Source organism: Sylvia atricapilla, chromosome 10, assembly GCF_009819655.1.
Source record: "Sylvia atricapilla isolate bSylAtr1 chromosome 10, bSylAtr1.pri, whole genome shotgun sequence".
Lineage (NCBI taxonomy): Eukaryota > Metazoa > Chordata > Aves > Passeriformes > Sylviidae > Sylvia > Sylvia atricapilla.
Window position 1 is genome coordinate 14,794,596 of NC_089149.1, and position 23,632 is coordinate 14,818,227.

Sequence of the window (23,632 nt, forward strand, 5' to 3'; positions counted from 1 at the left end):
TGTGTGGTGCCTGGAATTCCTCTCCGGGCAGGTGCAGGCTGCTTGCTCCAGCTCCCTCCTTGCTCTTACACTGCTGGGCAGGAAGGAATGCTGGAGCAGGCTCGGTGCTCCAAGGAGGGGATGCTGACTCCTGTTAATGCTGCAGTCTGTGCACAGGCTTTGCTTCTATGTCCTGCCACTCCTACAGATCATTTTGTGTTCTTTACCCCCAGCCCCAAGTGACTCTCGTCTCTGGAGATTTGTTGAACTTGACTTCAGGGGTGTCTTATGGTTTGCACAGAGCTGTTTCCAAGGGTCATCAGGATGGAAATACTGAGCACATTGGGATCATCAAGGCCTAAAGTGTTTTGGAGAGAGCTGCTGCTGTGCCTGGAGAGCTCTGTGGGTGTGCTTGTGACACCCAGGCTTGTTCCTGTCACCTTGGGTGACGCCCTGCTGGTCCCTAGTGCTTATCAGGGGAAAAGCAGAATATCCAGCTTCCCACTGTTCCTGGAGTTAGGGTCAGCTCTTTCCTCTGAGGAGCTTCCCTGCCAGGGATCATCCTCCACTCCCTTGTTTTGATAGCTGGATGCAGTCCTGCTAGATAAAGGCAACCCATCTTGGAAAATTGTAAAAACAGGGGAGAGGCAATATGTAGAAGGAGAAAAAGCTGCAAATAATTACATCTCTCTGCCATTCAACACAATGAAATGAAAATGTTATCCAAGTCCTGGCAGAAAAGGTGCTGTTTCTTTGGAGTGACTGGAGGTGCTTCCTCCCAGGCAGAAGCTCCTCTCCTCACTAGCAGAATCCCGCTCCAAACAGCATTTTCATGCAACAGCATCTTTCTTTTGCAGGAAAAGGTTTTGGTTTTCTCAGAAAGCTCTCCTTTTCCCTATCGCAAGAAACCAGCTGTCTGCTGAATGTCCCAGTCTAGACCAGTTTAAGGAAGGCCAGCTTTTGCTCTTACTCAAACGCAGCTTGAGTAAGAGATTGCAGAGATTCAGTCAAATCCTATATCCAAAGCCTGCTTTCACTGTTGCTCGTTGTGTGTCTGTTCTGTCAACTAATCCATCTCAGGAGACTTCAAAGACATTTGCATCTGTGCCTTGAGTAGTTAATTAAGCTGAAGAAGATGGAAATTAGTAAAGGAATTATCAGGTAAACTAGCTAAGGGGGAGGCAGCAATACACTGTGTTGAAAGATGTGCCCCTGGGCTGGAGGGAGGTCCCAGTCGTAGTTCTCAAGTCAGGCTTAGAGCCCCTCCTGGTTAACAGCCCCATTAAAAACTGGCATAAATGATAGGAAATGCAGTCATGAGATTAATTGGTGGCATAGTACTGGGAAAAGCTGTCACTGTTGAAGAGGATAGTGGATAACCATGACAACCAAAATAATAGAAATAGGGGTGAAATTCAATATTTCAGAGTTAGGCGTACAGCTGGGGATTAATTGGTTGGAAATAGCAAGGGGGAGAATTAGGGAGGTACCAGTTGGTGGCAGAAAATCTGTGAAATGCTAATGTGGTGCCTTCCTAAAAAAGGCAAATGCAGTCCTTGCAGTATTCACAATGTTAGTGCCAGTGAGGGAAGGGAGGTGTTCTTTGTGCTTCTGACCACCCACAGCTAAGAAGAGTTATGCCAAGCAGAAGAGGTGAAGAAAAGTGGAGTGATCCAGAGGACTGGAGAGCCTATCAGGTGTCAAGAGGGGAAAGTACCTTTGTTTGTGTAGGAAGGCAGCATGGATGCTGAGGAAGTGTAAGACTTGGTGTGTAAATGTCTCAAAGAGTTAACTCCAGGAAAAAAAAAAAAAAAAACAACAACAAAACAATTGAAGCTACAGGACCATATTGGCAAAGACCAAGTGGACAAGGAATGAACTTCGACCAGAAACTGAGAAAAGAAGTCCTATCAGAGGAGGTGCCCAGGACCAACCTTCCAGCAGGATTGAGGTCAAAATTAAAGTGTTTTTGTGCTGGGCACTGAGCAGGTTTAGGAGAGTACAAAATTGATCTTGTGTGGCAGAGCTGGCACTTTTTGTCTCTGCATTCCCACACAGTTCTCAGCACACATGCCCAGGACACAGTGTGCAGAGGAAATATCAGTCAAGTGGCTCTTTGGAGCAGATCCTAAAAGTCTTGAAGTTGTATTACCTCAACATAATTCTTGCATTCTAACAAGAATGTGTGAATTCACGTTCATTCACACTGCTCCTCCTTTGGCTTCTAGAGAAAAGCTGATTTTATCTCCATTTGTTTGGGCTTTTTTTTGCAATCTGAGTCTTGGTTTATCCTGATGCCTCTTTGGTCACAGCCACCAGAGGCATTGGGAGGGAGGGAATGATCCAGAGGACAGTAGAGAGGGACTGTGTTCTCCAAGGTGGCTCAGGACTGACGAAACAGCTCCAGAGCAGCAGTTTTACAGGAGTGTGAAACTGTGAGGAGAGAGGTGACCCCCCAGGAAAATGGCATTTGCTGCATCCAGGGCTGTCTGCACATGGAGCCTCAGTCACTCAGAGTCACTGTGGTTATTTCTTGTGAAAGGACACAGCCAAGGTATGAACCAGAGTATATCACTGCTCTTGGATTGATATCAGCTCTTCAGCACAGCCATGGGTAGTACTTAAATTAGTAATAACAATTTTATAAATAAAGTGTCATTGTACTTGCTGAAGAGAATAAAATAGACGTGAATGCATTGGATTTGGATTTTGATGGCTTAAACCTGTTGCTGAATTATTCCCTCCTAATAGTAGACTGACTGCAAGAGCAGCATCAGAACCAAACTGGTGTTGGGAAGTGCAGCAGGGTATTCAATGGGAGCTCAGCCCAGGAACAGAGTCTTCCTCAGATCAACAGGGCTGGCAGCGAGCAGGAGCTCTGCTCGAGCAGACATCTCCATCCTGTTTCTTTCCCTGCTTTGGCTGGGGTTCAGGACATCACAGAAGCAGCCACAGTCCCTCTCCTGTTCTCAGTCCAGTGCTGACACACAGCAGTTTGTCCTTGGTGTGTTTCCCCAGCCCAGCCTTCCTCCCGAGCTCTGTGGCTCTGGCCCTGTGTGAATTCCACCACAGGTGCATGTGCTCGCTCAAAACTGAGAAATTACAACACTGCATCTGATACTTCCTCCTCTTCATGTTGTTGCCCCCAGCTCCATCTGTCCTGGCAGCTCATGGCAAGGCCCTCAGACCACAGAGGCAAAGGTGTCTGACCAGCAGGAGGGTTTAAATTTCACCCATTGCTGCAAAACTTGTGCAGCAGCTTCACAAGAACACCATTGGTGTTCCTCCAGTCTCAACTCTTCCCTGTTGTGTGTAAGACATTTTTTACTTCAGTTTTCTGCTTAAAATTGTAATAATATTCAGACTGAAAGTAATTCAATCACCTTTCTCCATTTCTCATATTTCCTCTAACATGCCTCTCAAATTTGATGGGGCTTGAAGGAAGCCAGCTCTGCTGCCTGCCTAAAGAGCATTTGGGTGTTCTTCCTTCAGTGATCTCATTCCCTCCTGCTTCCATTCCCATTCCATCATTGTATTAGTTGAAGAAACCCCAGTGTGTTCCAGATGTTGAGTGATCAAACAGTAGCACGGAGCTTGGATAAAGTGTTCGGTGCTGGGGGGGCTGAGGAAGGAGAAACTCAAAACTTTCTATCTTCAGAGAGAAACTGCCAGTCCCTGCCGTGCTGTTCACAGCTTCCCAATTTGAATCCAGAGTTGTGAAAATGTGGAAACTGTGAAAATATGAGCTGCGAACACTGGGAAGCTGTGAAGCAGGGAAATGGGTGGGGATCTGCAATCTCCTTTGAATGCAAAGGTTATACATTCTGGTTGAAAACTTAATTCCCTGAGAAGTAAGTTTTTGTCACTACAACAGCAAGAGGAAGCATGGCCAAGGTGGCAGAATTGTTTTGGTTGTAAAGAGCTTTCATTTCTTTACTCATAACTTCCTGGCATTTTTGCATTTGAGGCAGAGCAGACTTCCATTTCATTTTATGTTCCTTTTGAATACTTTGCAGCAGAAGGGTGTGAAAGGTGATGTTTCATGTAGGAGCAGCCCTGGCTGAGGAGCCGTGCCTTGCATTGGCCCAGGGAAAATGGAGTTTGATTTGTCTGAAGTCCTGGTGTTGAAAGCCACCTGCTGGGCTTGGTGTTGAGTCCCTCAGCTGAGGAAGGACTCACCTGTCAATGGCTCCTGAAGAAAACTTTGTGAAAGGGGGGAAGGCCAGTCATGGATTTAGCAGGTAACTCACAGGGAGGTGTCTCTGGCTGGTACCAAATTCCTGGGGCTGGCAGAAGCCAAGTACAGCCATGAGTTTTTCAGCACAGGTCCACAGAATGTGTAGCTGCTTTCTTGTGACTCAGAGTGGCAGCAAAAGCATCCTTCCAGAGGGAAGCTGACCTCAGCTGCCTTGCTGCTCCAGGGATGGGAGGGCAGTAGTGCCTCCTGGAGCCAGAAGGGCTTTAAAGCTGCAGCACCAGCTCCTTGTGAGCCCTTTCCCTCCATCCCTGCCATTCCCGAGGGGACAAAGCCCTACGCTACAGTGCCTGAGTGCAGGTCATGAGCCTGCTGCTGGCACAGAGAACGTGGTGGCAGCAGAGCTCGGGGGCCTCAGGCTGTGTCCTGGGTGAAGCTGCTCCTTGTGCTCATACCCTGAGCTAAACACTCCGCCATGCTCTGCCAGCCAGGTCAGAGCCAGCAGTGAGCAGCCAGGGGCAGCTGGTACATCCAGAGGGATCTGCTGGCCCCGTTTCTGGTAGCTTCTGATGGGAGCAGTGGGACAGCTGCATTGTTGGAGACTTGCAGGGTCCCCCACCCACATGGCTGCTGGTAATCATTAATTCCCCCTCAAATCAATAATTCCTTCTCCCTGAAATCAAGGTGGAATGGCAGGAGCCTGAACTGTGCTTCAGCAGGTTGTCTCATCCCAAGGCCCTGCACATCCCTAATCTATGACACGTCTAAACTCATTAAAAGGTTGGCCATTAGCAGGCAGGGAGGGTCAAGGAGAAGATGCAGTGTTACTGGGAGATCTCAGCTGACGTTCTACTGAAGAACAGGGAGGCTGGCATCCCTCCTGATAAACCTCACTTTGTGGTACCTTCTGATGCTGCAAAATGGGCATGTAAATTCCCTGCCAGGTCAGCCATTCATCACAAACACGTGTAGGCTTAATTGCTAATTAATTTTCCCTGGCTAGTGTAGATTTTTTTTTCCCCTCAGTGTGTGAAATGTAGAGGAACTTTGTGAGAACCGGCCACAGATGAATTGGCTGTAATCGGTGTTCCCTCACTTGGGTGAGAAGTAATAGTTCATCAGCCCTTAATTAGCTCTGACTTTCTTGAGAGCAGTCTCCAATTTTTTGACAGGGAGATATACATCTTGTTTCTCTTGTAGCAAAACTAAGAAAGTAATTTTGCCTGGAATTGAAAAATTGGGCCATATTTGTTGGTGTTTTCTTCCTCCTGATGGTGAGGGCAAAGCTGCACATCCTGCCTCGATTGTTGAGCAAATTGTTCCGTTCTTGTCTCTTGTCACACAGACAAGAACACTGATTATACAAGGGAGAGAGTTTGAGCTCAGTTTAATTAACTTGTGACTGGGCAACCAGGGCTGTTTGGAGTGATTCATGAAGGTGGGGAAGAGCTTTTAGACACCTCATCAGCATCAGAGAAACTTTGTATTTTGTTTCTGTTGCAGGTTACTGCAGCATCTCTTTTTTCTCATCTGATGGGATCATTTTTGTCTTTTTTCCCCTGTTGAGAAGCCCCCTTTGCAAGGTCACAGGTGACTTTGATGCCCTGGCACCTGGTGTCTGTAGGGAGAAATCCAGTTTTAGTGGGGAAGGTGCATGATCAGTCACTTGAGAGATGGAGGCATCCCAGTAAAAATGGTTGGACAAGGTACAAATTTCCAGCCCAGTCATGTTGAATAAGAATAAATTTCTTCCCAAAGTACATTTGAAAGCCAGTTTTTAGTCAGCATTCCAGATAACAGATTTTTACTTTCTGTGTAAGTAATTAAACCAGACTTCTGCTAAGACCTAGTTTCCTCACAATCTTTTAAAAACAAAAATCTCTTGATCAAATTTGAATCTATTAAGCAGCACATGATAGAGGCTGGAGAAGGCCAGGCTGTTATTAATACTTGATGTTGCTTTGTTAAAATAGCACAGGAATTTTCAGTATTAGCAACCAGTAGTGCAGATGGAGAGACTTCTTTTCACTTGGTCAATTCACTTTTGAAGTTTTAGCTTCATTGAAATCTGAGAAAACAATGAGAGATTATTAATACAAGAAAGAAAGCTTGTATGGCCCTTCTCAGTCAGTGAACATAAGTAAGACCTATGGATCTGAGCTTTACTAGTTCTACAATTTTGGAGGGCTTTAATTGTAGTCAGTGCCATTCCCTCAAAAATACTTTGTTTAGTAAAGCTTTGTACATGCAGCATGCATTTTTCAGGAGCTTCTCTTTCTTTTCCTATATGTCTAGCCCCATGAAGTTAATTTATGTACCTAAGTACATGCTGTTTGATTTTAATTGAATAACAGTTTCTTTCCAACTAGAGCTTATCACGCATCACCAAAAAAAAATAAGTAATTTAGATTTAAAGAATAGTTTAATCAGGTTTGCTGCAAAAAGACCCTAAAAGTACAAATGTAATTGAAATTAAAATTATTATTTAAATTATTTTTCCTCTCACTGACTTCAATGATGATTAAAGTTGCTTATGTAAATCTATTAATTGGATCAGGCCAATCCTGCTATGAGGTCCCTACTGTGCAATCTCAGCCTGAAGGTGGCTGGCAGTTGAGATGATGGAAATACCTGAAGATGTTGGTAAGGGAGGAGTCACATCTGTCATTCTTACCCTGGTGTAGCGAGAGAGTCACATTTCTGTCACATTTCTGAACCACGGGTGTAAAACCACTCTGTTATTTATGCTGAAACAAAAGCAGGATGCACACCCAAGTAAGCAAACGGGATGAGGACCTCAGATAACGTTAGCCTCGGTTAAAAACCAGTTGGGTACAGCCCTGCCTTGGAATCCTCAGGAAGGTGTCCCTGTTCCTGACACTGCACCTGGACTCTGGCTGTGCCCAGAGCAGTGTGGCTGCCACCACCAGGGATGTCCCTGGGAAGGGTTGGCACCCTGCTGGCAGCCCTGCTTCATCTCACCAGAGCTTTGGAAATAACCTGTGGCAGCTTAGGGTTTGTGTAAGAAACTTAAGGTTGTGAAGAAAACTTAAGGGTGACACTGTGACACCTTGTGAATTCAGAAAAGAGACCCAGCTTTGCTTCCAGGTGATGCTGCCAGAATGTGAGGCTGGAGAGGCCCAGACCAGGGCTCTCCAGCATGGGGGGTTCCTCCTTCTGTCTTCATGCCAAGGCTCAGATCTGAGAGTGGGTGATGTTGGTTGGAGGAAAAGCTCTGTTAGGGCCCTTCCCTTTTCTCTGGGTATTCAGCTGTGCTGCCAAATGACACAGCCTGTTGGATTCAGCTTGTGCGACTCATACGTCACCTCTCCTTTTTCTCATCTTCCAGGTTATTTCCAGGATCTGCTGAACAAGTCAGAAAAGGCCCTTTACGATGCCTTTCCAAGCATGTACGGAGAATTGTACACTCAAAATGTGAAGGTGTTCAAGGACTTGTACGGCGAGCTGCGCCGCTACTACCGCAGCTCCAACATCAACCTGGAGGAGGCCCTCAATGAGTTCTGGACACGGCTGCTGGAGAGGCTCTTCAAGCAGCTGAACCCCCAGTACCACATCACGGACGAGTACCTGGACTGCATGGTGAAACACGCCGAGCAGCACAGACCCTTCGGGGAGGTGCCCAGGGACCTGAAGGTGAAGGCCACCCGAGCCTTCATCGCGGCGCGCTCCTACGCGCAGGGCTTCCTGGTGGGCAGTGACGTGGTCAGAAAGGTGTCTCAGGTACGCTGGCTTCTCCCTCCTCCTCCACCCTCACCTAGGCTGCAGCCACTCAGCCACTGCTGTCGGGAAGGGGGGTTATTTCCCCTTGCTTTCACTGAAAAGCAAGCAGATGCTTTCCAGTTTTAAAAAATAAACTACTCAAAGATTGCCTATCAGTGGGAGGGAGAAAAGTTGTGGTCTGGTCCGGTGGTGAAGGAGCCACGACTGTCCTCATGAGAGATGTCTTTAAAAAGACACCTGGTTTTGAGGGGCACAGGAACTCTCAGGTGCAGAGTGACCAGCTCTTTGTGCACTCTCAGGAGCAGAGTGACCAGCTCTTTGTGCACTCTCAGGAGTAGAGTGATCAGCCCTTTGTGCACTCTCAGGAGTAGAGTGACCAGCCCTTTGTGCACTCTCAGGTGCAGAGTGACCAGCCCTTTGTGCACTCTCAGGAGCAGAGTGACCAGCCCTTTGTGCACTCTCAGGTGCAGAGTGACCAGCCCTTTGTGCACTCTCAGGAGCAGAGTGATTCACTCTTTGGTGAAGCTGCCTGAGCAGCAGAGCCGTGTTCACCACCCCGGGTGAGGCAGGAGTGAAAGCAGCCAGATGGGCTCTTCCTGATCTCCAGGAGAGCTTCTTTATTCCACCAGGTCCAGAGGAGAAAACACCAAATAAACCTGGGGGAGAGGGATTATATAGGGCAGCCAAGGGCGGGGTTTTACAACTTGGTCAATGGGGAAAGGAATTGCGAAAGGGACCAATCAGGGGAAGGATCCAAAAGGGAACCAATCAGGAGGGGTAAAAACCGGGAACAAGGGGAATAACCAATGGGGTATGAAATATTAACATAGAACTGCAAAGGCTCATGGGTTGGAGCACTTTTGCTCACCCTGAGCTACAAGGAAATCTCTCAAAGGTACTTCCCAAAGGGGCATCCTTTCAAACTAGGGTAGCCTACTGGCTGCAGGAAGGGAGTTATCCTCTGTGGATGCTCTAGGTTACATTAGAGGGAAACAAACCTGGACTTCTATAGGTACTGACAGCAGCACGGAGGAATTGAGGTGTACCTCACCATAGAACACCTTCTGCCTCATTCTAGTCTGTGCAGAGAATGCCAGGGAGATGTCACTTAGCCAGGCTGGAAAACCATTCTGCTCCTTGGTCAAATTCCCTGTGCTTCCCTGACGTGTCTCTAAACCACACTGCCCAGTTTTCCTCCTTGATGGAGAAGAGCTGTGGGGTGTGCAGAGCTGCATGGCCACGGGTGTGCTGGGAATACAGGCAGAGGGATGTGTTTCAGAGGATGGTGGTGGGATCCTGTCTCTGTTTATGTGGCCTGTCTATTGTACAGCTTCTGTGTACAGAGAGGGGGAGTTTGTAACATTCATTGGGATCCTCAGGGGTGAAAGGTGCTATATAAATGTAAATTAATGTGACTGAATCCAAGGCTCCAGAAGGAAGGAAATTGTCTATATCCTTTACTGCAGAAGCAGCCTTTCAGAGCCAGAAGAAAGCAGTTGTCTTGAAACAAGATAGTTGGGCTTTTCACACAGGTAGCAAAGAGAAAATCCATAATAAAACAATGGTTTGCATGCCTCATGTGGAGATGGGAATCAGCATGTGTGAGAATCAGGGTGTGATTAAACTGTGAATGTAAAAATCCAGAAGCACAGTTTATTTCCTCAGAAGGTAACGTGTGGTGATGCGGAGCAGAGGACGGTCCCACTTAATGCAGCAAATCCAGACTTTGATCTCAGGAAGAAACATTAATGTGGTAACAGTGACAAATGCTTTCATTTATCAATATGGGACCATAAAACTGTTCAGCTACCCAAAAGCCTTTGTACATCTCATTAACATCACACTCCTCTGACACTTAAGACAGATAAAAGAGGAGAATGATGTAATTTCAGGGGGACAAAAGCAAAATACTTTCCATAAATCCTCTCAATGGCAGAGATTTCCAGCTGGATGGGCATGATGCTGCCTGTAGCTGAGACTGGTGGGTAAAACAGGCTGGCAGGGCAAATGCAGGCATGGTATCAGCCAAAGGGAAGGACCTGGAATACCAACATGCAGGAGATTTTTCCCACACCTTCAGTAGGCTTCTGACCCACTGGATTTTGATTCTGGTCCCTCCTTTCTGAATTTTCCTTCTCTTGGCCATCACTTATCATACAGGATGTGGGGAACATGACAAGTCCCAGATCCTCCTTTTCCCTCAGTTTGCCCCAGTCCATTCCTTCGGGATGAGGGGTTTTCTAGGAGGGTCCCAACCATTTCTCTCTCACAGGAGCCCTTCCTGGCATTGCAGCTAACCCAGTGTGTTGCTGTTGCATGAACTGAGTCAGAAAACCTCAGCACAGCCTTCTTGAGAGTTGATTTTGTTATGAAGACCAAAACTGGGGCATTTTCCCTGTCTTCTTTACTGACTTTTTAGTTGTGGGTTTACACTTGTGTCAAATGGATGTGAGTGCTTGACTCAACCCACAACTGGTGCCTTGGTCCTAGTCATTTTTCATGTTGCTCTATACTTATGACGTTAGAAGAAGGTCAGAAACTGGAATTCAACTTTCCTGTCAGCTGGTAGTAGCAGTCTTGAAAACTATCTTTTTGAGTTGGCATTTCATATGGAGCGCTGGCGAGTGTTTTGGTCAGGAAGGCTGAAAAAGCCTGATGAAATGAACACTTAGAATTAAATTAGCTAGCTTTAGACTCCAGAAAAAAATAGATCTTATTTATTTGCAAATCCCAGTAAAACTACAGATTTCTACTAAACCCTTCCTAGTCTCAGCTTCTCAGACACTTCCAGTTCAGTGTATGCCCTGTGTCCTGTCACTGTTTCAGGTCCTCGTGCAGAGGCAGCGTCACTGGGCACTCCAGAGAAGGGCTGATGCTGTTTGCCAGAGTTCCTGGCTGTCTTTAAGTGGGGGAGAGCATCCCTGAGTGAGCTACAGGTGTGGATTTCAGGAGATTTCTTTAATCCCTGCTGCCTCTCCACTGTGCCCAAAGCGTGTTTCTTCCCCAGCCTTCAGCTGCACCCATCTCAGGAGGCCACAGCTTGAGGCAGCCCTTGGCAGGGACAGGAACAGGAGCCACATGTGGGATCAACCCCTCTGTGTCCTGCTGGGCATAAATAGTTTGAGGGCAGACGGGGAGAAAATGGCAGAACCATTTTTCATCTTTACTGCCATCCAAGCTTTCAAGGCAAAGTCACCCTGACAGACTGCAGGCTGTGACACAAGTCCTAAAACGTGTGATTGGTGGTTGCTGCCACCGACCTGGCCTGACACAGACAGCAGTGGCAGTGCTGCCACCTGGGCTGGCACCTGGGGTGGAGTTGGTGTGGCTCTCTGGCAGGTGAGGATGGATGTGCAGGCTGGCACCCTGCCCTGACACAGGCTTACCTTGGGCCCCTCTGTGTTCATGTGCAGCATCTCTGTGTTCGTGTGCATGTTCTGTGTTTCTGTAGCTGTGCTTTCAGCACAAATTGGGGATTTTCATCTAAGTTCCACAATGCTAAGTGTGTGTTTTTCATGGCCTGCATGAAGTAGCAACAACCAAACTGGCAGCAGTCACAAAATCCCTAGTGCAGGGCACTTGAAGGAGCTCCCCAGGGATGTGACCTTGTGCTGCATGCCAGGGTGAGAGAGAACAATATCCCAGTTCTGTTTACGATTCTGTTTGTTGGTTGTGAGATTGGCAGCTGCCCAAAACCAGAATTTGCTCCAGCTCTCAGCCTCATGTGAACAGGAGAGAGCCCTGTGCTGGTGGAGTCACTGCCTGCCAGCTGCTGCCCAGGGATCCTCCCTCGCTGTGCCCAGGGATCTCCCTCACTGTGCCCAGGGATCTCCCTCACTGTGCCCAGGGATCCTCCCTCACTGTGCCCAGGGATCTCACTCACTGTGCCCAGGGATCTCCCTCACTGTGCCCAGGGATCCTCCCTCACTGTGCCCAGGGATCTCACTCACTGTGCCCAGGGATCTCCCTCACTGTGCCCAGGGATCTCCCTCACTGTGCCCAGGGATCCTCCCTCACTGTGCCCAGGGATCCTCCCTCACTGTGCCCAGGGATCTCACTCACTGTGCCCAGGGATGTCTCTCACTGTGCCCAGGGATCTCCCTCACTGTGCCCAGACATCCTCCCTCACTGTGCCCAGGGATCCTCCCTCACTGTGCCCAGACATCCTCCCTCACTGTGCCCAGGGATCTCCCTCACTGTGCCCAGACATCCTCCCTCACTGTGCCCAGGGATCCTCCCTCACTGTGCCCAGGGATGTCCCTCACTGTGCCCAGGGATGTCCCTCACTGTGCCCAGGGATGCTCTCTCCCTGCTGTGAGCAGGTGCTGTGCACACTCCAGGAAAGCTGTGGTGGAAGTGAACTGGGATGCTGCAGGGCTGGGGGGAGCAAAGCTGAGACAGGAGAAATGGCAAGGGCTGGGACACAAGCAGAGCACCGTGAGGGATGAGCAGTGTGATGAGCAGTGGTGGCTGTGACCCTGGCTGGGTTGGCCATGTGCTGCTCACACTGCCCAGGCCCCTTGGCTCAGTTGTGCTGCAGAGTGCCAGGGACAGGCCAGGGCAGCAGCAGGACGGCAGGGAGGCTGCACAGCTGCCTGCTGCATGCCTGCATCCAGGAGAGTGCCCTGTGCATGCCAGAGAGTATCCAGAGTCCTCCAGCTCCCCTGGCAGCCTGTGCCTGTCAGGCAGAGCACACAGAGCAGAGACAGAATGTTCCATTTCCACAGGCAGCAAGAGGAAGTAATGCGAAATGAGTTGTGCTCGTCAGTCAGAAAATGAGTTATTATGACAATCTTTCCTTTGCTGGGTCTTCACTGGTTCTTGTTTCTAAATTTTAAGTTTTCCCAGGGTAGTAGAGATTGATGTGAAGCAACGCCAGCTACGTAAGCAAGAAACACTTACTCAAATAATCGATTTTAAGAGTTGTTTGCATTTCCTTTTCTCAGTAGATGTTCTTAAGGCTGATTCTCATTTGCGTTTGAAACAAAATGTAATGATTTTCTTTATAAGCTTTTTCACTAAATCCTGCATTTCATTTTACCAATGAAAGTTGAAGTCAGCTATCAGTACATTTTTATTTAGCCAATACTGTGTTTCACAATATATTTCAGCCTTATTTTTTAAAACTCTTCTGTTAGTATAAGGTACATGGCAGCTTTCCGATTTACCATATGAGTAATTTTTAAACACATGGTGGGTCAGTCTGGGAACTGAATTCCAATTAAAAAGTCCTAAAAATAAAATTTTTAGAAATATTTTTAATGGTTAAGTGAATGTGCTGAAGACATATGGAAAATAATGTTTATCTAAACATGCTTTACATTTCCAACAAGTCAATAACATAACAAAGACAGTATGGTCCTCACGTCCTTTAAGACTGCAGCCATTTTTCATACCCACTTTTTTCCACAGCTTGAAAGGACATATTTGACTTCTGTCTTCCAGTTTCCAGTTGCTTTTCTGGTGAAGTAGGCACAAAATTGACCTTACTGAATTAAATGAAGATAAAATCTTCTTCTCCCACTTATGAAACCACTGCCCTAAAGCATCACAAGAGCAGTGAACTCTGGTCCCATGTGCTTGGTGGGACATCTCCGTCCTTTCAGTGGCTGATCTTTTTTGAGAGCATCAGCAACAAGTACACACAACTATAAATAACACGTTATTTCGTTTAAAGGATTTCACTTCTGTAAAATTATTAAGTATTTCTCTAAATTGGGGTCCTCTTGATCCTGAAAAGACAGTGTTAGTGTTTCTAAGTGGATGTTACGAGAGTGTTGTTCCACGGCAATGGTGAGTGGCAATACCCTCATATCCAATTTATTTCCTTGTCACTGGATGCTGTCCCAGCTCTGGCTTTGGAGCTGTGCAGGGTTTGCATGGCAGAGATGTGTGGGTTTGTGTCCTGCAGGGTTTCCACGGGGCAGCAGGAAGCAGCAGGTCCCAAAGGTGCTGGTGTCAGCGCAGGGGTGCAGCCAGGTACCAGCAGCAGCTGCTGCAGCAGGCTGGCCTTTCTCCTGGTTTTCCTTGCTGTCATTCCAAACCACTGATGAGGCTTTCCAGCAATGTCAGTGCCTGTGCTGGAGGTTTGTGCTGCTGCAGACCCAGCAGCAGTTCCCAGGGTGCAGAATGCCCCAGGGGTCCTCTGCAGGACTGGCTGTGCACAAGGAGGGCCAGGAGGACCTGCAGGCCCAGGGTGGGAGCCCTGCAGTGCTTCAGACACCCCTTCCTGCGAGCACCCTCTGAGGCTCCAGGCTGAGATAAGCTCTTCACTTTCAGGAGTTCCTGTGCTGGCTGCCTCTTGCCCTTGTAGCCTCTGGCACAGCTGCCCAGACCTGCCCGTGACTGGGTGACCTTGAAGGGGCCTGGGACCTGCCCTTCTTCCTCAAGGGAAGTGCCACCTCTGCTGAAGTGCCTCATCTTTTCTTGTCCAGCTGCCCCTGGCAGTTTGTTTGTGAGATTGCATGGCTGAAACCATTTTAGATCTAAGTTTCAGTCAGCCCAATTCCCCCTGCAGACCCAGAAGCTTAATATCCCTTTCTCTGAGCTGGCTGTGCTCCCTGGATCATCACCCTGCCATCAGCTGCCCTCTTGCTTTGAACACCTTGGTACAGAAGCTCCTGCAGCTCCCTGTGCAGCCCTGCTCCTTTCCAGCACTGCTGCACATAAAGCTGGGGAGAGCATTTTGTAATAACATTGGAATTTGTTTGGATAGATTCAAATCAAGCTGGATGAGAAGCATGCAGTCTTGAACACATCCTTATGTATTTCACATATTACTTTCCAGTATTTCTATCCCTTATTATGTTTCAATCACAACCCTTCAGGGATAAAAAACCCATAGGTGTTCTGAATAGAATAGAAATAATGCAGGAAATAGATATATGTCTCCCATATTTACCTGGTGGTTAAAAGTCAATTGAATTTAGTTTTCAAAGGATTGAAAATTGTACCAGCTGGAAATACCTGTGTTAAATGAACAGAGCAGGGAGTGTGTGGAATAGGCAGGTGTTGGCTTGCAGCGTTTTCCTCTGGAGGGAGAGCACATGGCAGCAGGCTGTCTATGTGAATCTCTCTCATTTTAATATCTGAAGGCAGTTAGGTACTAGACAGGAATCTAGAGACATAGATCCTCCCAATTAGCTGTGGGTGCTGCCTCTGGAGCCATTGTCACTGCCCTCTCCAGGTGCCCTCACCACTGCCTGGAGGGAGATGGGAACAATGCTTCTCCCTGTTTTGCTGCCCCAGTTTGCCTCAATTACCCCAGCCTTCATATATATATTTTTTTTCCTGAGTCTGCAGAATGGCCATTTGGCAGCTGGGCTGGCAGGGCTGGACCCAGGCAGTCTGTCTGGCCTCAGGCCCAACAGCAGCTCTGCTGTGCTGGAGCATGAAGGACACACATTTGGGATCAGCCTCCATCCTCCATGTCCCTCCTGCAGCGCAGTGCTGAGCACGGGAAGGTGACAGCAAGAGGGGCTCTGAGCTGTGCTGGGGTTTTGTGTCCTCCCCGTGCCACCAGACCCCAGCACAGCCACCCCCAGCACACTGTGCCTGTGCCCTGCTCTCCTCCCAGCCCTTACAGTTTGGGGAACTTGATGGGTGTTGAATGATGGGCTTGGCAAGGCTTGAACCCCACCGCGCTCCAAGGACTCGTGGCTGTGCATTTATGGAAGGAAGATGCAAAATAATGACTGAAGTGATTATACAATTCATTAGACTTTGAAAGAATCATATTTCTGTCAGCCCTGCAGCTGTTTCTTTTAGAGTTTCACTCTGAAAAATTGGAAAGCTTGGTTCATTTAACACACGTCAAGGTGCTAATTACATCAGGGCTGGCATAAACATGCACAAGGCAGCTGCTGACCATGTGGTGGAGTGAGCAGGGTGTGCTCCCCACAGCAGCTCCCCTCAGCAGCCAAGGCTGGGCACACCTGCAGCTCCTGTCACCAGAGAAAGCGGGCACTGAGTGCCCAGTGAATGGAGCAGATTCCCAGTTACACACGTGGAGGTGCAAAGAGCATCACAGCTCTTCTGGGTTTGGATCATATTGGATTATTTTACAGTCTCCCTCCATGGGGAGACTGTAAAAGTGAAATGTTGCCCAGCATGAAATGGCCACATTGCAGATGGCTGCGATCACAGAGCTGGCCAGCTCCCCTGTGAACCACAAACCTCTCCTCTGAGTGCTGGTTTGTTCTAAAAGAGAGCTGAGCCCACTCCTGGGCTGTTGGGCATCCCACGGGAAGCTCAGGGGCTCCTCACCACCCAGCAGGATCAGCTCCTCTTCTTGACCTGATTTTGTAGCTGCTGTTCTTCACACTGACAACTTTATCCCAACTGTACAATTCCAGCTGAGGGATTTGGAGTAATTGGAGTGGCTCTGAATACCTGCCTGCACTTCCCAGCACACACAGCCTGATCTGTGGCTTGAAGAGCTGACCTGCTTTCCCTTAGACAGCTGGCAGAACTTCCCTCACCTGCCTTGAAAATTCCCATGAGAAGGTGAGAGAGGGTGCCAGGAATGGTTCAGTGTGGCTGGTTCAGCCCCAGCCCTGGGGAGGTCTCCAGCTGTGGGTGCTTCTTCCTCCAGCTGCCCAGCACCCCTGCCTGCCCCTGAGACCTGCCTGCTGTCTGCTGGCTCCAGAGCATGCCTTGGTTTGGAAACCTAAATTGCCTGATGTAACTTGGTTTCTGCAGGTTAGAGCAGCCATTCAGACAGCAAGGCCTTCTACCTGGGAAAACAGACCTGAGAGTCAGTGCAGGCACATTTGGGCAGATACCTGGCACATCTGGAGGTATTTTGTTTCACCCAACCAACCCCACATGAGACCAATCCCACGGGTTCCAGTGCCCACCTTGGTCTGCACTGCTACTGGAGATGAAAGCCAGGAAGGGAATGGGAGAGCAGGCACAGGGCAGGGATGTGGGAAACACCACCACCACACCACAGAGAGCTCCCTGCAGGCCACCCTCACACTGCCTTGGGTGAGAGTTTGAGAGGGAGCAGAGCCCACAGAACATCACTTCCACCAGCAGTGGGGAGGACCAGCTCAGCCTCGTCCCTCCCTCAGCTGACCTGCCCTTGTCCCTCTGACAGAGAGTGATGGCACTGCCAGCAGCCTGCAGCTTTCACCCAGCCTGGCCTCTCTCTCCATCCCCAAATCTCTCCACTCTACCTAACCCTGCTTCCCCTGGGAAGCAAGGCACAGATGGCTCCCAGCAGCCTGGGGGGAATGTGCAAGGGGAGGAGCAGGGTAGGAAAAATACCGGCAAGAGCTCAACTTATTTTATTGGTGTTAAATGCCTTTCAGATGTATTTAAAGGCCCCTGAAGGCCGAGGAGTCCAGTCACATTGCAACTAGGCTGCAGGTTCTCATTTGCTTTTAAGCCAGGCTTCAAAAGGAGAAAGGATTTGGGGTCAGATGATTTTTTTTTTCCCTTTCTTTCCTTGGTTTGAAGCCAGCATTTCAAAAGCAGCATCTGCAGCTTGGCTGCAGGCTCTGGGTGCCAGAGGAGCTGGCCATCTCCCGCTGGGCACAGAGGAGCCCTGCCACTGGCCATGGGGTCAGTCCCATGCCTGGGAGGCATCTGGAGAGCAGTGGAACAGCCCAAACTGCTGCTCCAGTAGGGGCTTGGTGCTGGCACTGGTGGAAGGAAGGTCCTGTGGCTTCCTAAAGCTCCACTTGTCTCCAAGTCTCAGGCCGCTGGGATGGGAAGGAAGGGTCATTGCTTGACCCTGTAACTCCAGGATGTGACAGAGCTGGTCCCAGCACTAATGCCTCTTCACCTGCAGCTCCCTGAGGCCTTCCTCTGTGCATCCCACACTGAGGTCCTTCCAGACACCTTTCCAGGAAATAACTGATTTGTATAAAGGAATGGGTTTGGGAGTGAGTACAGCAGCTTTTAGCTGCATGTGAGTCAGATCATCACTTCCATGGTCCTTCCATGCCCCAATATAGCTCAGGTTATTTTTGGAGGCTTTGAATATTTCCAAAGCACCAGGCATTAGGGTAGTGAAGGAAAGTGCCTCTCCTCTTTGCCCCTCTCTGTTCTTCTTTGAGACCTGTCAAACAAGGTCCCAGTTCAGAAGAGTAAAAACCCTCTCACTGTTGCAGGCTCAGCAAGATCTGGGGTCAGGAGGAATTGCTCCCCTCTTCGTCACCAAATCTTACACTGTAAGAAGAGCTCTGCAGATCAGTGGGTGCTGTCTGGAAAATGAGCATGTAGCCTGGCTAGAAGCTTCAGAACAGACCGTGGTGGGGCTGAGGGAGAAGTGTTCCATGGCTCTGGAAGATCTGCTCTTGCTACCTCTGAGCATCTGTAGGTGTGCAAAGATGGGTAACTTGGGCTGAACATGCAAATCACAAGTTTGATTTGTTCTTCAAAGGTACAGAGGAAGGATGAGAAGGTTTTTTCCTCTGTTCTGGAGAAATCTAGCCCATTTTGGCCAGAGTGCTGCTGTGTGAGCTAGGGGCTCTGAAGGCCTGGCCATCCCCAGAGCTGGCAGTCCTCAGATGTCTCTGGGCCTCGAGTGCCTGGACAGGAGTCTCTCAGGCATTTGAGCTGAGTGTTTTCCCCATCTACAAGGAGTTTTCCTCCCTGTGTTTGTGCTTCAGGAAGTTTAGAATTGTTCCAAAGTTACGTTTAGGTCCTGTGAAGGGTAACTTGGCTCTCCTGAAGTGCAAAGGGAAAGAGCTGGTGAGTTCTGGTTATCCTCAAGATATCTTCCTGTGCGTCTGTGATTCTCTGCTTGGAAAGCATGTTAATAAAGTACATGGCAGGAGCTTTTTTTTAAATTGTTGTTAGAAGCCTTTCACACGGAATGTTTTCTAAATTGGTAGGGGGGTGGCAAGGAACCCAGTTAGTGCCTAATCCCCCAGCCCATCCTCTCAGCAAATGGCTTGTGAAAGTCATTAATTCCACTGTAATTGATTTAAATGTTGCTCAGGAGGAGGAAATATTTTTCAGGAGGAGGAAAAATTAAGGAAACCAATGCCACTCTGAATAGAGAATTATGTGTTCTCAATTTTCTGTCAAATTATCTCCACACGTGGCTGCTCTGTGCTGGTTGCTGAGCAAACACCGTGCCAGGGAGTAACACAGCAAATCCCAGCTCTCAGAACCTGGGAGGAGCTCCAGCACCAGGGCAGGAGGCAGGAGAGCCTGCAAAGGCCTTTGCCTCCAGCAGTTCACATCTGGTTGGGTGGCTCCACCAACAAAACATGGGCACATGAGGCTGTGGAAAGTGGCCATGGAAAAGCCCAGAGCTGGACCTGCTGACAGCCTCTTGAAATGGCAGTGCCTGTGGTGGAACAGGGCCTTTTATGAGGCAGCCACGTGTTCCCCTGCATTACCTCATTGCCACTGCTGTACGCCCAGCTGTAAAGTAGCTTTAATTAAAATTATTCATTGCTCAGTAAGATTTGTCCCCTATTTTGGGTGGATCTTAGAAGATAACGTTTTTTCCTTATCACTTCATCACTGGGCTTATACTTCAAAGGGCTGTACCCGTGGATGTCACTGTGATCAGAATAGAGTATGTGGATTTTAGCTGAGCAGTGACGTACAATCAATGTATTTTTAGGCTGAGCTTAGCTTTATTTTGCATTTTTATTTATACCTCTGACAACTGAATGAGTGCCCTGGCTCCAAGCCATATCTCTCAATAATAATGATCTTTTCTTCAGAATCTTGGGAAATGGCTTCTCCACTGTGTTGTGCTTGTTCTCTTGACATCTCAATGCAGTTTCTAGGTCACTGAGCTAAGAAAAGACTGGAGGTGCCACTAAAGCCTCCTTAAAGAGAACCAGCCACAGGCTGGGCCAGGTTGATGGTACTTAGAGAAATCAATAATTGTCATGTACCACCTTCACTCTGTGGCAGATCAGTTAAAGATGAAGCAGTTTTGTCAGCTTTCACTCCATCTGCAGGACTTTTCATGCTCCTGCCCTCGGGGCACTGTGGTGAATGGATGTTGCCCATGGATCCATCAGCTGTTGCAGGTCTGTGCTGGGAGGCTGGAGGGACTCCCTGCAGGTCTTAGCTGGCACCCACAGATCTTGGGCAGGGGGAACTCGATGTTTCGGGTTCCTTTGAAGGCTGAGGGGTGAAAGCAGGAGCACTGGGAGGTGAAGATGTCTCAGTGTGCAGGTGGAGGTCAGGCTTGCCTTTGCCAGCCTGGAGAAACTTCTTCACTCCCCCTGGGGGAGTTCATCTGGAAGGAGCTGCCAGGGAGTGAGGGTGTGTGTCCCCACAGCTCCAACCCCAGAGCTCCTGTCCCCAGTGCCACTGCAGGAGCTGGCTGTGCCAAGAGAGGATGAGGAAGGACAGCTGCAGTGCTCCCCAGTTTGTGCTGTTGGATCCATATCCTGGGAGGGAAGCTCAGCCCCTCTGAACTGGGGCTGGGATTCCCGTGTGGATGCAGCATTGATGAAAAAAAAGGAAGCTAACTTCAGCAAACTAATCCAGGAGCACTCAGAGATGTTTGAAGGACTCTGTTGCTTAATATGCTGCGAGTCCCCCAAAGGGATGGTGCAGGGTCAGGGCTGGAAGGGGTTCTGGTAGCCCCAAGCCCTCATACTCTTCTGCCCTGCGTGGAGCAGTAGTCCATAGGCTGGGTGGAACAGTGAGAAACTGAGCTCTGGCCAAGAAAAACACAGAGGAAATGTTTGGTGTGATTCCTCTTCCTGCTCTCTTATCCTCATTTTTGTCAGTTCCCCTGTGCAGCCTGCCTGTGCCAAAGGGCTGCTGCTGCCACCAGCAGAGGCTGCATCGTTCTCTGGGGAGAGGAGTGCAGCCTGGTGTCGTGCACCTGCAAAAGTTAATATTGATCCTTTCTGCCAAGAGATCAGGCTGATCCCTTGGCACCTGCCAGATCCAACAGAGCAGTGGCTGGTGATGGATGGTCACCTGCTCATCTTTAGAGAGGCTGTGGGGCAGGGGGCAGGCTCCCCATCCTGGGGCAATGGGACACTGCACTGTCCTCCAGGAGACAAAGCCACCTTGTGGGAGTGACAGACTGCCAGTGCACACACAGCTCCCTCTGCCATCCAGAAACGTTCCTTACTGAGCTGCTGAAGCATTGTTTCCCCCCACCACACTCAGGAGCTGAAACTGAGCCTCAGGTGCCGTTGTTGCCTGCACCCACTGCCCAAAGGCAGGTGGCAGCATCCCGAAGGAGCTGCACGGGCGTGGACACGGGCGGGGTGGCTGGTGGCAGAGTGGCTGGTGACAGAGTGGCTGGTGGCAGTGTGGCTGGTGACACTGGCTGGTGACAGAGTGGCTGGTGACAATGTGGCTGGTGACAGTGTGGCTGGTGGCAGAGTGGCTGGTGACAATGTGGCTGGTGACAATGTGGCTGGTGGCAGAGAGGCTGGTGGCAGTGTGGCTGGTGACACTAGCTGGTGGCAGAGTGGCTGGTGACAATGTGGCTGGTGACAATGTGGCTGGTGGCAGAGTGGCTGGTGACAGTGTGGCTGGTGGCAGAGTGGCTGGTGACATTGGCTGGTGACAGTGTGGCTGGTGGCAGAGTGGCTGGTGACAGTGTGGCTGGTGGCAGTGGCATGGGGAGGGGGACAGAAGGCAGCTCTCTGCAGCACGGGGCCTTGGGGATACTTTTCTGAGCCAAAATCTGTCTCTGCCCTCTTTCAGTGGCTCCCTGGCTCTGGCAGGGTATCAGGGGCTTTGTGGCCCCTCTGCCTGGGGCTGGCCCACACCTCACCAGGGCTGCTTCCTGCAGGCAGCGCTGTGGTCCTGTCTGCCAGAGCATTTCAGCTCCCTCCACTCCAAAAGTCTGCACAGTGCCTCCAGGGATGCGTGGGGTAAAGGCAGATGATCCCGTGGCTCCCCTCGGTGCTGTGGGAAGTGCCACACGTCAGGACTCAGCTGTGCTGCAGGTGGCAGGTGTGCAGGGGGAGGTGACAGTGCTGGATGAGCTGGGGGAGCAGTGATGGGCTGTGCCAGGAAAGAACAGGGACTCAGGGTGGCCTGTGCAGCCTGCAGGATTGGGGTCTGAGGTCGGTGACTGCTGTGCCTGGGAAAGGGGAGGTCACAGCTCCTTTCCCATCTCCATCCCTGCTTTTGAGTGCTCTGGTTTCAGCAGGTCTGGAGCTCCAGCCTGTTCTAGCATGCACTGTGCTCTTACCTGGTGTCTTTTCAGCCACTGTTCAGCCCTGGTTATTTAAACCCTGAGGTGAGAAGTAACCTCCTCTGTGTCTGCCTGTCCCTGTGCTGTGTTGCTCTGCTCTGGTGGTTTCCCTGGGATGGATGAAGTGCGTGGTGTCCGTGCAGTGCAGCAGGACAGAGCCTCCATCTCCTGGTGGCACAGCCACATGGCAGCCGGGCTCTGCCTGCGGGACTTGGCCCAGGACAGGGACACAAAGCTGGCCCAGCAAGCTGAGGGAAGCTTTGGGGTGTGGGGGGCTGCTGCCAGGCTCAGCCCCTCCAGCCCCGGGTTTATCCACAGTCACCTCAGGGCTTCTTTGGGCTGCCAGGCCAGGGAAACAGGCTCTGCTTGGGCTCTCTCTCCAGAACTTACGAATTTTTGTCCTCATCCTGAAGAAGGTTCTCACAAGGTTATTTTAGTGCATTCCTGCCCAGTGAAGCCTCAGCACCATCCAGCACCTGTTTTCCAAGGTTTAGTGGAAGTGAGGTACCACCACACTGGCAGTCTCAGGAGGGGGAAAGCTTAGGGATTTTCTCTGATACAACCTCTCATGCTGGGCTCAGCATGTTCACACTCTGCCAAGGGTACCTCAGAACTGAATCTTCCTGGAGTCCCCCGGAAGGGCACGTCCAAAGTACTTTCCATAAGGATTAAGGGGGTTCTCGGCATTGCAGCTGTAGCTGGACACCCAGGGATTTTTCCTTTCAAGATTTGCCCCTTCTGTCACTTTTCGCCTCTCTGGGTTCCTTGTGAGCATCAAGTATCTGGAACCAAGGGAGACTTCATACAGACATTTGTTTTCTGTTTTGTAAATTATTTTAAAAGATTTACAAGGGAATTGCTAATGGATCTGAGCAAAGATGGAAAATGACCACGGAAGAGAAAAGACAACAAGACAAGTGGAGCTGTGCCAGCATCCCTGCAGGGTCCGGCAGGCTGTTATTCACCCCTCAGTGCACTGTCAGCCCTTGCCCAGGGCAGCTGAAGGGACACTGGCCCATGGCTGATGGGCTGTGGGGACACTGCTGTGCTGTGAGGCTGTGGCTCTCTGGGCTCTGCACCTGCGCTGGCTCTGTGCTTTCAGGCCCAGGCTGGTTTAATTAAACGTGGCAAAGGCCCTCCAGAGTGAGCCCTGCAGAGAACCAGCTGCAGGTGCAGGGCCTGGGAGCTGCTGGCTGGCCCAGGCTGCCTGTGCTTCCTGAAGGGCTCACAGACAGCAATCACTTCCCAGTGTCAAGTGCACTCATTGCCCATCCTTTTGGAATTGTGCAAGTCTTCCCCCAAGACTATTCTCCTTTCCAAAGATGCCAGCTGGGAAGGTTCTGTGTCCAGGGCCCCGCTGTGCATCCCCCCAGGAGGTGCAGTTTGTGTGGGACAGCTGTGTCTGCAGGGCAGTGGCAGCAGACCCTTGCAGAAGGGGCACGGTGGTGACACTGATGGCAGAGGCTCCAGGGACACGCACGCACCATGTCAGGGTCCAGGTTACAGTGGGGGAACAGCCAGAGATGTCCTTGTGGCCACCACAGCTGGCTGGAAGGGGGATGGTGCTC

General features: G+C 49.9%; 1 protein-coding gene across 1 annotated transcript in view; it reads left to right on the forward strand.

Annotated features, from left to right (window-relative positions):
• The window catches only part of GPC1 (glypican 1), a 197,316-nt gene that overhangs the window by 164,248 nt on the left and 9,436 nt on the right, over window positions 1–23,632 (forward strand). Inside the window, exon 3 of the mRNA XM_066326036.1 lies at window positions 7,524–7,915. Within this exon, the coding sequence (XP_066182133.1) occupies window positions 7,524–7,915 (392 nt within the window). The remainder of the gene's footprint in view (window positions 1–7,523; window positions 7,916–23,632) is intronic.